We start from the raw sequence: 16474 nt of genomic DNA, 5'->3' as shown, positions 1-16474 counted from the left end.
CTTGTCTTCTTCAGTAAAGTCTTTAAATTGAAAATAATAATTGCATGCTATTGCATCACAGCTTGGGAGCATTCCTCTAATAGTTACATCAGCATTTCTCATATTTATGCAACATTCAGTGAATCTCACGACGTTTCAAACACATGCAGAGATAAAGGATATTCAGCTTTTATTTTGACCCCCACCCCCCCAAAAAAAGTTTTCTGTGGAAAGCAGACACAGGACCTCCCAAATTTAGATTTGTCTTTAGCAGCCTCCTATAAGATAAACCCAGGCGATGAACCCTTCAAACAGAAATTAGATGTTCCCATTCAGAGGACTGGATTTGGGATAACTTACCTTCAGATGGTTGTGTACTTTTGGTTGGAGTTCCAACAGATCCCTTGATTGTAATGAGGTCTGTGGGTGAGAATTCAGGTTCTCTAATGGGCCCCCTGTGTGCAAAAGGATTTAGGATGGTGGAGGGAGACTGATCAATGCCCAGGTTATGAAGATACAACTGCAAGAAAAATGAAAAAACACAACATGTCACCATCAGCCAAACTAAGCAATGTCAGAGATAAAACAACAAGGTAAAACTAATAGGAGGGACCACATAATTATGGCTAACTTGATTAACTGATTTTTTTATAAAAAAATTTTTTTGCGATAACGATTTTACGTTTTGGTAATATGAAGAACAAAGCAATTCAGCTCTTAATTTTGCATCTCACATCATCTTGATTATTTTCACATCATCTTGATAATTTCAGTTTTCATTTTAAAGTAATTCTGTTAAGAGAAAACAAATGCTTCAGTTTCCCTTGTAAGCAAATATTGTACAATTATAAACTGTGGAAACTGGACATATACAGAAATTAAAACAATCAAAAGCAATTTGTAGTGCAACCCTACAATTAACTTCTGCATAAAGAAAAAACAAAAAAACAAAAAACAAAATCCAAATTTGAATAGTTTGGTTTTACTTACTGGAATTCTTTCATCAATGTTCAGCTCCCGTGGTTGGGCTGGGGGTGGTGATGGTAGAGGGTTGGAACTCCAGTAAGGGGTGTAGTTATCAACCTCCAGGCTGACAACAGAAGACGCTCCGACTGAAGCTCCCAGATTCTGCCCACTGTTGTAGCTGTCCTGGGAGTTTGAGAGTGTGCCGCTTGCATCCCTATCCAGTGACATGTCGCTGCAGCGGCCCAGGTTCATGAGGGGCAGGGGCTGGACTATGACATTAGTCTGCTGAAGGGTGCGCTCCCACGCCTGGCTGCTCCCCTGCTCTGTTGTCCCCTCTGGCCTTTGAGCGCATTGGGTTGATGCAATGACTGTACTGAGGGAGGAGTGGGACTGTGACCTGACAAAAGGGGACGTGGAGGGGCCAGCTGCAGAACCAGTGTCATCCTTGTCATTGGGAGCACTCCCAACTGCCTCCCCTCTTCTGGGGGAGGAGGAACCAGCTCGAGCCAGCACTGTGCTCTGTACAACACTGCGGTTGGGTGCAACCAAAACCGAAAGTGGCTGCATAGTCTTTGCCTGCTGACTCAGGATGCAATTCAGGGAATCTGATATCTCATCAGAGGCTTTCTTCTTCGGAGAGACACCAGAGAGGCTTTGCAGAGCCAGGCTGTCAAAAAGTGAAGTCTTGCCCGGGACCTGATTCGCCCTCCATGCATCCACTTTCTGCATATAGTTAAGCATTGGGAGAGACTGAACTTTCCCTGAGGCAGATTCGTCCTGACGTGGTGCTCCTGCGCTTGAATGACAATCATCTGGTTCAGTAGCACCAGTACCATCTACAGCAATGCCAGGACGTGGGGACATTCCTGAATCTGTCTGGTGTGATGTCTCCGTGTTGGATTCTATGGAAGAGACTCCGCCTTGAGGAGCTTTGACACTGAACTTAGGTGCTCCATTAAAAACAGCTGGAGTGGACTGAGACTGCGGTAAAAAGTCAAGAAAGGATCCACTGATCCCAGTTTGGTTCCCCAAGGACCAAAGGTCCCTCTTCCTGTGACCCTGCTCCACACTACAACCTGCTGAAAACCAGGAGCCTGTCCTGGACACACCAGCTGGGATCTCTGTGGCTGCACATGTTTTCCTTTTCAATGTTTCAGGGAGGTTGGGTGACAGAGACCTGTGGCCCGATGTAGGACCGCCATCGCAGATGCCAAGTTTCCCTGCCTCAGAGAGCAGCTCTCTGTGCAATGCTTCACTGCTGTCATCTGGCTGTGTGCTGCGAGGACCTACAGTGATGTTGGAGATGTCTGATAATTGCAGCTGCTGTGTCTGCTCTTGGGAGAGAGTGGTGCCACCCGATGGACCTTGTCTTCTCTCAGTACTTAGGTCAATATTGGGTTCGGGGACACCAGCGATTTTGGTCCGCCCGCTGAAAGATGCTGTCCTCTTCAGGGAGGTCTCCGAGGCAGAGGAGACAGCGCTACTGCTGCCACTGGGAACATTAACTTCCTTCTGTAGGTCCTCCAGAAGCTGCCGAGCAGAGATATCTCCACTCAAGAAGGAAGTGTCCTCCTTATTAGCTCCCCCCAGTGGATTATCTGGTGGATAGCTCAGTCTTTGCCCATCTTCCTCTTCTCTCCCCATATAGTCTGTTGAAGGTTGTGTGTGCTGCATGTCTTCAGTGGTGATGGTCACCAGAAAACGAGCTGTCTCTCTCTGTCTGCCCTCATCTCCTGGTGAAATACTGTGGTGGGAGAGTGAGCAGCAGCTGCTGGTACTCGAGAGATCTCCAGACAGGATGGTTGCCTGGGCTAGAGGATGCTGGGACAGTGATCCAAGCTCAGAGGCCTCAGTGATGCGGCCCTGGGATAGATTGTGAAACCTCTCTGATGTAATAGAAACGTCTGGAGATGCTCTGCAAAAAATAAATAAATAAATACATAAAGCAAAAAATAAGAGAAAACAGAATTGTTACCAATTTAGAACTTTTTTTAATATTTTATACATGGTGTAATTTGGACGTTTTTCTGCATGAATCCCCGCAGACACACATAAGTAAATGTATGGCTCTCCCAACAACCCACATATCAACTTATTATAATTATTACTGTAGTTGACATTAAGTTGACCTTAATTCTACTCTAAGGTAGAATCTGTGTACAGATATAACACTTTGTGGTGCTTGCAAAGTGAAGGAAAACTAAGAAAAACTTTTTCGGGGATGAATAAAGTATTCTGATTCCGATTCTGATTCCACAGAAAAACTGAGTCTGCCACACACTAACTGATTCAAAGACTGTTTCCTTCACCAGTCTTCGGAATCCCTTTCAATTTGTCATTAAAAATATTCTGAGCAAATAATGCTATGGATATTACCGCTTCATTAGATTCATTCATCACAGGTTAAGTTAATCTATGAAATAGTTATACAGCCATTAGTAATTTGTTCTAAACTTTGTTTACCTTAAAGGGGCAAATTCCATATTACTTTGGTTGAAAAAAGAACACTCGGTGAAGTTGTGTTGTACTCCAGAGTTTGATGGCAACAGAGGGAGGGCTGGTGACAGGTGACTATCCTGAAATTCTGATGACGAAAATTGAGAAGTCAGTCAACGCATTGCATTTGTGAAAACTACATGAATGCATAGCTTTACTCATTCAGAAAAAAAAATTGATGACACATCCACAAATTATAGGTGTACAAGCAACTGCCATTGTTACCTCCTTTGTCACTGCACATGGCATGACAAACTGAGAATCGTTTTGTTGAAAAACAAAAACAAAAACATACTATGAAAGAAATGTACTGCTGAACATACCAAGCTGCAAAGATGGCTCACTAAACTGTTGAAGCCCCCCCATCACCTTTTGTAAGCTGGAGGTGCCTATGATCCTGGCTTTGGTCTCCTTGTGTGATCACTGACATTTGCCCAAATGATTGAGTCAAATCTGCTTCGACTGGCAATGGACTGAAAGAGTCTGGTCTCTGAGAGTAAAACAAAATAAAGCCAAGTTGTCAAAGCGTTGTCAAAGCATTTGACCTTTTAAATATCAGCCATGATCCCCCTCCCCATATTACTTATATGCATATACAGTAAAATGGATAATTGTTGAAATTAAAATCTAAATATGGGTTTATACAGCATTAATTTCTATGCCACAGAAAGTTGAATTAGTTCATCTGGACACACCGCTTATTGACAGAGACGTTTCATCACTCGGCAAAGTGACCTCTTCAGGTTCAACTGACTGCAGGCGTCCCCACCGTTATAAACAATACAGTGGCGTAACGACCGAAAACGATCGGTTTCATATGCAAATTGTCGTGAAAGTTAACTCAGGTTCAATGGCCATGTGCATACTGAGGCTTTGGGAATGGTTGCAATCACGGCACTGTGTCCTCTGTGAGTAGATTAGGGACGAAACGTGTCTGTCAATAAACGCTGCATGCAGATGAACTGATTCAACTTTCCTTGATTTTCGTACCTGGATTATTGAGCACGCATTGAAACGTTTGGTGTGACGTTTAACCAGATGCGCATGACAACGCAGAGCGTAAGGCTTCCGGGTCACAGTGGCTAACTTTAACGTTAGAGCGACTACTTGTTAAGTTAAAAGCCGCGTCCGTGCTTTCAAAATTACCACCGACAAATGAAAGTGGGACATTTTCGAATAAATATTTTCTGACACCCCCGGTAGCGTCAGTCATAAAGGCGGCGACAAGGCGGCCCGCCGAGAAGTTTGGTATTAGCCGCTAGCAGAGTTAGCGGCTAAAGGTAGCAACAGTTGTGCAGGGCAGGTCAGGTGGGTTTAGGCGGGCGAGGGCGTCGCTTGTATTGAGCCTACACGTGTAGATTTACATTGAATGGTGAATATTGATCTCCGGCGCCCAACATTTTTACATTACATTCATATTTACATTCACGCCAATGCGAGTCGCGTACGTTACCTCCTCCGGCTCCATTGTGTTGTTGTTGTTGTTGTCGTCGGTCCGCTGAGTTTCCCTCGCGCGGTCAGTATCCAGGAAGCGTTGCTAGGAAGTTTTAAAAACCCGGAAACTTACGCGGGGGGGGGGGGGGGATTTGAAGTCCCGCGGGAGCGCAACGGCGCTCGCCCACCGGCGGCTCACAAGCCGATGTGGGGCCGACGCGGAAAACGGCCGAAAAAGCGCAACTTTTTCACCAATTCGAAGATATTTTGAAAATACTTCTGTAACCGAATTAATCTTTGTTTTTTTTTTACAATTTCATTTACATTTTTTTTAAATATTTGTGTAAACTGCAGGACATCCAAGGTGCACTGCGGTTTATAATAGTTGGACAAGAAGCCTTTAAAACCTCCCTTACAAAAAAAGTGTTGTAGCCGGTTATTTTTTGCCCGGTGCGGGATTCGATACGAGGTGTCCTGCGCCACAAGGCGTCATCACTAACCGCTCGGCTGAAGGGTTAGACCCGTTAGCTAGGGGCTAACGTGTCTTATTAGTAGTTTACAATACTAAAAAATAATTATACTGTAACGTGCATGGATAAGAAGACACGCTGGCCGCTAGTTGCTGGGTCGGACACTTTAGTCGACCGGTTAGTGATGCCTCGTGCGGGCGATACGGGTTCGCTTCCCGGCCGCGGCAGTTCCTGTGGTTGCGTTGTTCCCCGAATTCACTATAATATTTAACTATACTTACAGGTATACTACTAGTGCACATACTTGAAACTTCAATTGAAGTTTACTTAACAAAATAAACTTCAAGTATATTATTATTATTTTATTTTTTTTGTCAGTAACTGACAGGTCCTGTTGCTGACAGGTCTTTATAACCTGTTACTGACAGGTCAGGGTGACAGGTCTGAATTCATTCAGGCCTGCAGGTTATCCTTGGCTTTTTGAGGATCGGTGTTGTAGTGGAGCTTGTGGTCCAAAGGTCTAGTGAGTGGTGTCAACATCAGAAGTGCGAAACATTTGGTCAGCACACTGCTTCAATCAGGACAGTTAGACCTAATTCCTTTTTCGTGTACTTTATTGTTGAATTAACTTAATTCAATTAAGATTAAAAACAGTATGCATGCATACGTGCCAGTAGCGGTGGTAACTCGGTGCACTAGAATCTATAGTAGAGTAGGCTTATATCATTTTAGGCTTATATCACAGAAAGTTGAATCAGTTCATCTGGACACAAAGTTGTTGTTGTTGTTTTTGGATTTGTCCCCCTTTTTCTCCCCAGTTGTACCCGGCCAATTACCCCACTCTTCCGAGGCGTCCTGGTCGCTGCCCCACCCCCTCTGCCAGTCCGGGGAGGGCTGCAGACTACCACATGCCCCCTTCGATACATGTGGAGTCGCCAGCCGCTTCTTTTCACCTGACAGTGAGGAGTTTCGCCAGGGGGACGGTCCTGGGTAACAAGGGTAAGGGCCAGGGTAACAAGCACTTTGTGGTGGAAGTTGGCAGCAAGCCAGAGCGTATTTCAGTGGATCGGCTCACCTGGACTTGGACCGACCTGTTGGACTTGCCAAGCCCCCACAGCGGGGGCGCCCTCCTACCCTGCCCCCACCTCCCCAACAAAGCCCCGAAGGTTCCTCCACCCCCCCCACCCTACCCCCATGCCGCCGCAAGGTCCCTAAGGCTTTTCCTGTGGGCCCCCTGGCCTCCGCACCTGTTCGGCGAAGCCGTTGCGGCCAGGCCATCCGCCCACCTCCACGCTGACTTTTTCTACTGTGGTAAATTCTAGGGGGCTGTATGTAGCGGACTCTGTGGACATAATGCACCATAATAGGTGCTGGTCCCTTTAAGAAAAAGTGTTTCCGTGTTGACAGGGTGAGCTACGGCAATGTTTAGTTGGAGCGTCACCATGTTGCTCGGGGTGTTAGTTTTGTGGAGAAATAAAAGACACAAGCATTCATGTAGTCAATGAGAGAAATTGTCCATCTCTGCTTTCCTGCAATTTCCACAACAGTGGCATAACGACCACAACCAATGATCAGTTTCATATGCACATTGGCATTAACTAGAGTTTCAATGGCCATGTGTACTATTTACAGAGGATTGGGGAATAGTTTTAATCACATTATTGTAAGATGGTGACAGACGTACTCTTAGCCCCCCGGTTCAGGGATGGTCGTTCCCGTTTAACATATAGATGGATGGCCTGTTTGACTCCCCATTCAAACCAGCATTCCTCCCTGTCAAGAATGTGCACATCCTCATCCTTGAAATGGTGGCCACTGGCCTGTAGATGGGTGTAGACTGAGGGGTCCTGGCCTCATGTGTTAGCTCTTCTGTGTTGTGCCATCCTCTTCGCCAGCATCTGTTTGGTTTCCCCGATGTACAAGTCATGGCAATCCTCCTGGCACTTAACAGCGTACACGATATTGCTCTGTTTGTGCCAGGGATATATTTATATTATAAGGGTGGGGAGACCTGCAGTCAGTTGAGACTGAAGAGGTCACTTATGAGTGATGAAGCATTTTTCTCAATAAACGTTGTATCTAGACAAACTGATTCACCTTTCTGTGATTTCATTACCTGGATTATTGAACATGCATAAAGACATGTTAGGTTTACATATTGCCTTGCCTATTTCCATTTCAACAATACATATCAACTACTGACTATCGATCTGGTTTTAAAAATAAACATGGCACTGATTTGTGCATATATGCATTGAAGGAATTTGTTAGTAAGTATAGAAGACAATAACACTACAATATGTGTCTTCTGGATGCGTCAAAAGCTTTTGACCAAGTTAATCATGGTAAATTGTCTGCTAAACTACAAGAGCGAGGGGTCTCGTCTTATTTGATAAGGATCTTGCATTTTTGGTATTCATATCAAACCATGCAAGTCAGATGGGGTAAGAGTATAGCTGCACCCTTCCCAGTGACCAATGGGGTCCGACAAGGTGGAATACTGTCGCCTGTTCTCTTCAGTTTGTATATGGATGATCTTTCCAAAAGTTAGAAGACTGTAAGACTGGGTGCATGGTGGGGGATAGTCTTACTAACCATCTGATGTATGCTGATGACTTAGTCGTCCTGTCTCCTTATATAGTGCTGGCTTACAGCAACTGCTCAGAGTCTGCTCAAGTTATGGTGTGCAGCATGACATTAAATGTAACTCTAAAAAGAGTGTTGTGATGATTGCTAAAACCAAAGAGGATCAGAAGCAAAACTGTCCTTCATTCTTCATGGCAGACCAAGCACTAAATGTGGTGAACAAAGTGAAATATCTGGGTCACGTCATCAGGAATGATCTATGTGATGACGATAATGTGCAGCGCCAGTGTTGCAAACTGTATGCACAAGCCAATATGCTGGCACGCAAATTTCACGTGTGTACAGATGAGGTTAAAACTGCTCTTTTTAGGGCCTACTGTACTCCACTCCACTCTATACAGCCCACTTGTGGCGCAATTATAGCCAAGCAAAAATGAAAAAGCTGCAGGTGGCATATAATGATGCATTCAGACTCTTGCTCAAGCTTCCAAGATGGATAAGTGCAAGTCATGTGTTTGTGACTAGTAATGTTCCCACTTTTCATGCTGTGCTGATGAATTTTACGTACACATTTATGTGTCGATTAATTGATTCCAAGAAGGTATTTATAATGCTGTTAACTGAGCCCACACAAAGTGACACAAGGTACTCATCTTGTTTCTGGAAACACTGGAACAAATGTCTGTATAGGTTTTAATCACCGTGGACCTGTGAACTGCTGTTTTAGCTATATCTCTGTGTTGTTGTGCTGTGTTGTGTTTTTGTTTTTGTTGTTTTTTGTTGTTGTTGTTTTTTTATGGACCTATGTGTCTGAATAAAGTAAGATTTGACATGGGCAACAATGGCCTTTTCTTCTGTTGAGTTTTTCCTCATCTGAATCGAGGGTCTAAGGACAAGAGATATTGTACAGAATGTAACATGAGTTCGAATCCGTGACCCAAATACATTTGAGAGGACTGAACTTAGAAACAACAACCATCCTGTAAAGTCCCCAAAAAGAATAGCTTGGATATATATTTGCGTTTCAGACTTGGTAAATCCTGCGCATGTTATGACTGTATTTCATATTTGTTCGTTTTCGAGTGACTTTGATTTGAATGTGCTGAATCAAGGAGTTTAGCTATAAATGACAGACGCGCGAGCGATGCGCGTCTCCTCTGGAGGCTTGCACCGCGGAGCCGCGCGCTCGCCGGCTGTCCGGGGCAGTAAATCGAGCGAATATGATCATTTCCGGTTGGAGCTGCGTCGTCGCCGGTCAAGCTCTCGAATGCGGTGCGCTCGTATCAGCTCAGCTTCCGGATGCTCACGTTAAAAAAAAAAATAATGATATAAAAAAACAAAAACTTGATTATGTGGTGAAGGAGCGAGCTCTCCATGGGTGAGAGAACAACTTTTAACTTTCTGCTGGGCGGCTACAGAGGCTTCCTCAAAAATGTACACGTTTATGAGGAAGCGTGCGATCAAGGAAACGTTGTCAGATCCAGGAAGGATGAATCGGGTCGTCTGCTCACAACGTGTATTGACAGATAGGATTCAACACTCGTCTAAGTGACCTCTCCAGTCTCGCAGTCTGACCAACGACCGAAGTGTTAGTCGGAGTCAGAGACTGGGAGAGACTGAAGAGGCCAGTCTCTCGAGAGTCTGGCGGAGACTGGAGACGTCACTTAGATGAGTGATGAGACCTATCTGTCAGTAAAACTGTGTCCAGGTGACCTGATTCAACCTGTCTTTGGTTTTCTCACCTGGATTACTGAGCGCGTGTAAAGTGGTGTATCTGACTGCGATAATACAAAGCTGTAACGTTTGAAGTAAAGTAATTTCGGTTGTATGGTTTTGGTTTCATTTCATCCCTAAACAGGCCCCAGGCATAATGAGAATTCGAGGCTAATGGGTGTACACGTGAGTATAATGCCCTCTAATACATGTCACTGGTGTTATTGGGAGCTTTATTGACCTTAACTGGTAAATGTGGAAATGAAAGGCAACCGTCAACACCCTAAAAGAGTAAACGGGCTGTACATTGTATTTAAAAGGCTTGTATCTTGAGTTACTTGAAAAAAGTCAATTAGGTTCTTCCTTGGCCTACATGAGGAAATTGTTGCCACCCCCCCCCCGAATCAATAAATTCATTAAGTCCAGAATCGGAATCATGTCTATTGCCAAGTAGTTCAAGAATATACAAGGAATTTGACTTGCTATGTTGGGGCAAGAGGGAAAAATTAGCAGCAAACAGTAAGGTAAAAGTTAAAAGAATGATAATAATAATAATAATAATTAATGATTATATATGTATATATAAGATAAAAAGAAAAATAGATACAAATAGGTGCAATAAGGTTCAATAATGGGGACACACTGGGAATATGGCAAGTAGTCAATTTACAAAATGTTAAATGAAAAATTTTAGATAAGAAGTTATTTACAGAATGAGCAGTTGTTATAGCATAAGAGTTATTTACAGGGTTGTGCAGGCTTTATGCAAAGTGTCCATGTACAAAGGGCACAGTAGGGCAGGTAGATATATTGCACTGTGTTTGTGTATGTGAGTGTGTGCACGTGTGTGTAGATGTATGTCATGTTGTGGTGTTAAGAGAGGGTCAAAGGGGGTGGATAGTGGATGGGGGCAGTGTCAGTATCTGTGGGTGGCTGGGGGCTTGTTGGAAAGGCCTACTGTTGTGGGGAAGAAGCTGTTCTTGTGGCGCAAGGTTCTGGTTTTTATAGACCTTAGCCTCTTGCCAGAGGGGAGTGTTTTGAAGAGACCATGGTCTGGGTGGGAAGGGTCGACCATGATCTTTCCTGCTTGCCTCAGTGTCCTTGAGGTTGTACAGGTCTTGAGGGAGGGCAGGTTGCAGTCAATCACCTTCTCCGCAGAGTGAATGAGATGCTGCAGTCTGCCCTTGTCCTTGGCAGTGGAAGCAATGTACCAGATAGTGATGGAGGAGGTGAGGGTAGACTTAATTAGTGCACCACCATTGGCTTTAGCAGTTTGAACTTCTTCAGCTGCTACAGGAAGTGCAACCTCTGCTATGCCTTCTTGGTGAGGGAGCAGGGAGCTGATGTTCAGCTCCCACTTCAAGTCTTGGGTGACGATGGTGCCCAGGAAGCGGAAGAATTCTATAGTGTCGATTGAGGATCCAAACAGTAATGGGGGCAGGTGGGGCTGGGTTCTTTTTGAAGTTCACAACCATCTCAACTGTCTTTAGAGTGTTGGGCTCCAAGTTGTTTTGATCACACCAGGACACCAGATGGTCAATCTCACACCTGTAGGCAGACTCATCCCCACCACAGATGAGTCCAATGAGGGTGGTGTCGTCAGCAAACCTCAGGAGCTTGACTGAATGGTCACTGGATGGTGCAGCTTTTTGTATACAGGGCGAAGAGTAGAAGGGAGAGGACACAGCCTTGAGGGGAACCGGTGTTGATGAGTCAGGAGTCAGGAGACATGTTTACCCAGCTTAATCTTCTGCTTCCTGTCAGATAGGAAGTTGGTGACCCACCCGCAGGTGGAGTCAGGCATGTGCAGTTGGGAGAGCTTTTCCTACAGCAGATCCGGGATGATGGTGTTGAAGGCAGAGCAGAATTCCACAAACAAGATCCTGGCAGAGTCCACGTGCTGGAGGATGAAGGGGAGTGTCATCTTTACTGCATTGTGCACAGACTTTTTGGCTCTGTAGGCGAACTGCAGGGGGTTGGTGATGGTTTTAAGGTGGGACACTACAAACGCTCAAAAGACTTCATTACCATACAGGTCAGGGTGATGTGTCTGTAGTCACTGAGTCCTGTGAGCCTTGGTTTTTTTTTTGAGGGGGGGATGATAGTGGAAATCTTGAAGCAGGCTGGTATGTGGAATGTCTCCAGTGAGGTGTTAAAAATGTCCGTGAACACCGGTGACAGCTGATGAGCACAGTGCTTAAGGGTTGCGGAAGAGACAGATTCTGGTCATAGCTGCTTTACGAGAACTGCTACTACGACTATTACTACTACTTTTGGCTGCTCCCGTTAGGGGTCACCACAGCGGATCATCCGTTTCCATCTCTTCCTGTCCTCTGCATCTTCCTCTGTCACACCAGCCACTTGCATGTCCTCTCTCACCACATCCATAAACCTCCTCGTTGGCCTTCCTTTTTTCCTCTTCCCTGGCAGCTCCATATTCAGCATCCTCCTCCCAATACACCCAGCATCTCTCCTCCGCACATGTCCAAGCCATCTCAATCTTGCCTCTCTTGTTTTGTCTCCAAACCATCCAACCTGAGCTGTCCCTCTGTCCTTCTTCGTCACTCACAATGAAAATCTTAGCATCTCCAACTCTTCCACCACCAGCTCCACCTCCTGTCTTTTCGTCAGTACCACTGTCTCAAAACCATATAAGCTAGCTGGTCTCACAACCATCTTGTAAACCTTCCCTTTAATTCTTGTACCCTTCTGTCGCAAATCACTCCTGACAATCTTCTCCCACTCCACCCTGCCTGCACGCTCTTCTTCACCTCTCTTCTGCACTCCCTGCTACTTTGGACAGTAACCGCAAGTATTTAAACTCATACGCCTTCATTACCTCTACTCCTTGCATCCTCACCTCACCGTCCTCCCTCTCATTCACACATATGTATTCTGTCTTGCTCCTACTGACTTTCATTCCTCTTCTCTCCAGTGCATACCTCCACCTCTCCAGGCTCTCCTCAACCTGCACCCTGCTCTCGCTACAGATCACAATGTCATCCGCGAACATCATAGTCCACAGAGACTGCTGCCTGATTTCGTCCGTCAGCCTGTCCATCACCATTGCAAACAAGAAAGGTCTCAGAGCTGATCCTTGATGTAATCCCACCTCCACCTTGAACCCATCTGACATTCCAACCGCACGCCTCACTACTTTCACACGACCTTCATACACATCCTGCACCACTCCTACATACTTCTCTGCAACTCCTGACTTCCTCATACAATACCACACCTCCTCTCTTGGCACCCTGTCATATGCTTTCTCTAAATCTACAAAGACACAATGTAACTCCTTCTGACTTTCTCTATACTTCTCCATCAACTTTCTCAAAGCAAACATCACATCTGTAGTGCTCTTTCATGGCATGAAACCATACTGCTGCTTGCTAATCGTCACCGGTCCTCTTAACCTAGCTTCTATTACTCTTAATCATATCTTCATGCTGTGGCTGATCCTGTTTATACCTCTGTAGTTGCTACAGTTCTGCACATTGCCGTTATTCTTGAAAATTGGTACCAGTATGCTTCTTCCCCACTCCACAGGTATCCTCTCACTTTCCAAGATTGTGTTAAACAATCTAGTTAAAAACGCCACTGCCATCTCTCCTAAACATTTCTATGCCTCCACAGGTATGTCATCAGGACCAATTGCCTTTCCACTCATCATCCTCTTCATAGCTGCCCTCACTTCCTCCTTGCTAATCCGCCGCACTTCCTGATTCCCTATCCCCACATCATCCAACCTTCTCGCTGTCTTCATTTTCTTCATTCATCAGCCCCTCAAAGTACTCCTTCCACCTTCCCAACACGCTCCTCACTTGTCAGCACATTTCCATCTCTATCCTTGATCGCCCTAACCTGCTGCACATCCTTCCCAGCTTGGTCCCTCTGTCTAGCCCAGTGGTTCTCAACCTTTTTGGGGTCCTGGACCCCCTGCGTATTTTTGATCTACCCTGAGGACCCCTCCACCTGATCTTGGGGGAGGGGGGTTGCAATTTGATAGAAACCGTAGAAACTGCATTTTAAATTGCATTATAGCATTTATTCACTCTTTGGGGCAAAAATAAGAGCTTTCAGTTGTAACTTAGATATAGTTAACAAAACAGAATTCATATGCAGTAACTTGCAGATATATGTAATAAAACAGAATATGTATTCAGTAACTTTCAGATATATGTAACAACAGAATTTTTATGCAGTAACTTTTAACAATGCAAACAGGAGCGAGATCTCTTATTAAAATACAATAAATTACACTTGTGAAACAGATGTAATTAGAGAAAAAAGTCCTGTTACCCTTTATATTTTAGGTAGATAAAGGTCTCAGTCACATTTGAGTAAAATAATCCTATTTCTATAAATGTCATAGGATCTTTTTTTTAAAATATATTTTATTTTCACGGACCCCTTGCAATTACACCACGGACCACTAGGGGTCCGCGGACCCCCGGTTGAGAAACACTGGTCTAGCCAATCGGTACAAGTCCTTTTCTCCTTCCTTAGTGTCTAACCTCTCATACAACTCACGATACGCCTTTTCCTTTGCCTTAGCCACCTCTCTCTTCACTTTATGCTGCATCTCCTTGTACTCCTGGCTACTATCTTCATCTCTCTGACTATCCCACTTCTTCTTTGCCAACCTATTCCTCTGTACTTCTTCATTCCACCACCAAGTCTCCTTGTCTTCCTTCCTCTGCCCTGATGACACAGCAAGTACCTTCCTAGCTGTCGCCCTCATTATTTCTGCAGCGGTTGACCCAGCCATCCGGCAACTCTTTACTACTACCCAGTGCCTGTCTTAACTCCTCCCTGAACTCCACACAACAGTCTTCCTTCTTCAACTTCCACCATTTGATCCTTTGCTCTGCCTTCACTCTCTTCCTCTTCTTGGTCTCCAAAGTGATCCTGCAGACCGCAATCCAATGCTGCCTAGCTACGTTCTCCCCTGTCACCACCTTGCAGTCTCCAATCCCTTTCAGATCGCGCCTTCTGCATAAGATATAATCTACCCATGTGCACTTTCCTCCGCTCATATGTCACCCTGTGTTCCTCCCTCTTCTCGAAATATGTATTCACTACAGCCATTTCCATCCTTTTCGCAAAATCCACCACCATCTGTCCTTCCGCATTTCTCCCCTTGACACCATACCTGCCCATCACCTCCTCATTGCCTCTGTTCCCTTCACCAGCATGCCCATTGAAGTCTACTCCAATCACCACTTTCTCCTCCTTGGGTACACTCTCCACCACTTCATCCAACTCACTCCAGAATTCTTCTTTCTCTTCCATCTCACACCCAACTTGCGGGGCATATGCGCTGATAACGTTCATCAGTACACCTTCGATTTCCAGCTTCATACTCATCACTCTGTCCAACACTCTTCACCTCCAGCACACTCTTAACATACTCTTCCTTCAGAAATATCCTTACCCCATTTCTCCTCCCATTCGTACCATAGAAGAAGAGTTTGAATCCACCTGCGATGCTCCTGGCCTTACTCCCCTTCCACCTGGTCTCTTGCACACACAGTATACCTACCTTTCTTCTCTCCATCATATCAGCCAGTTCTCTCCCTTTACCAGTCATAGTGCCAACATTCAAAGTTCCGACCTCACCTCAACACTCCTACCCTTCCTCCTCTCCCGCTGCCTCTGAACATGCCTTCCCCCTCTCCTTCTCCTTCACCCAACAGTAGCATAGTTTCCACCAGCACCCTGTTGGCCAACAGTACCAGTGGTGGTTGTTGGTAACCCGGGCCTCAACCGATCCAGTATGGAAATCTGATTTATGATCCACATATTTGATTTGGCAAAGATTTTATGCCGGATGCTCTCCCTGATGCAATACTACCCATTTATCTGGGCTTGGAACTGGCACTAAGAATGCACTGGCTTGTGCATCATCAGTGGCTGGGTTAGTTCTGTCTCTTGAACAGCCTCTTTAAATCTCTCTCCAGGATGGAGAGAGTTGTGATTGGGCTAGGGGAGAAGGGGGCCTCTAGGGTGAGCAGTTGTGGAGAGGCCCAGGCCCCTGCTGTGGTGCGTAGGAGGAACTGTTGGTCTGGAGTTGGTAGATGGGGTGGTATCAGGACTGTCCCATTTTCTTTCAAATCGACAGTAGCACTCATTCAGGTCATTGGCCAGGCGCAAGTTATTAGTGGTGGTGGTGGGGGGGGGCTTTCGGTTTGTAGTTGGTGATCTGTCTGAGGCCCTTCCAGACAGAGGCCAAGTTGTTTTCTGAGAACTATTGTTGAAGTTTGTCAGAGTAAAGTCGCTCAGCATCTCTCACCACTTTGCCAAACCTGTATTTAGTTTAGACTCTTTAAACTGGACCTTGTTCCCATTCCTAAACCCTTCTTCCTTTTCCAACTTTAGCTGTTTGAGTTTAGCTGTAAACTAGGGTTTGCCATTGTTGTAACTAACCCTGGTGCATGATGGTACTGAGATGTCCTCACAGAAGCTGATTTAAGACATCCCAGCCTCAGTGTACTCATCTAGACTGTTGGTGGCTGTCCTGAAAACATCCCAGTCAGTACAGTTCAAGCACGCATGAAGATCCTCCACAGCTTCACTGGTCCAATTTTTGGATGTTCTCACAACAGGTTTAGAGAGTTTTAATTTCTGCCTGTATGCAGGAATCAGGTGAACCATGATGTGGTCAGTGTTCCAGTGCAGCGCGATGGATAGGCAATGTTGATTGTAGTGTAAACAGTGATCTATTCTAAAGTGGTCTCCTTCCTGGTTGAGCATTTAATCAGCTGACATTATTTAGGTAGTTCATGGCTGAGATTCCCTTTATTAAAATTGCCGAGGACAATAACGAA

At 45.2% G+C, this 16474-nt stretch overlaps 1 protein-coding gene and 1 long non-coding RNA gene across 2 annotated transcripts in view; one reads left to right on the top strand and one right to left on the bottom strand.

The window, feature by feature from the left end:
* Positions 1 to 2749: 2749 nt before the first annotated feature.
* On the bottom strand, positions 2750 to 3933 carry LOC130126122 (uncharacterized). The gene is made up of 3 exons (XR_008811704.1): positions 3811 to 3933; positions 3409 to 3529; positions 2750 to 2860 (listed from the first exon to the last, which is right to left on the bottom strand). It is a non-coding gene; the product is annotated as an uncharacterized LOC130126122 (long non-coding RNA).
* Positions 3934 to 9169: 5236 nt separating this feature from the next.
* LOC130126598 (uncharacterized) overlaps positions 9170 to 16474 on the top strand; it is a 34578-nt gene continuing 27273 nt past the window's right edge. The window contains exons 1-2 of the mRNA XM_056296191.1: positions 9170 to 9309; positions 9790 to 9830. Of these exons, the coding sequence (XP_056152166.1) occupies positions 9306 to 9309; positions 9790 to 9830 (45 nt within the window). The 5' untranslated portion in view covers positions 9170 to 9305. The remainder of the gene's footprint in view (positions 9310 to 9789; positions 9831 to 16474) is intronic.

This window comes from Lampris incognitus, chromosome 16, assembly GCF_029633865.1.
Source record: "Lampris incognitus isolate fLamInc1 chromosome 16, fLamInc1.hap2, whole genome shotgun sequence".
Taxonomy (NCBI): Eukaryota; Metazoa; Chordata; class Actinopteri; order Lampriformes; family Lampridae; genus Lampris; species Lampris incognitus.
Note: the sequence above shows the minus strand (reverse complement) of the source record. Positions and strands in the feature narration are given on the sequence as shown.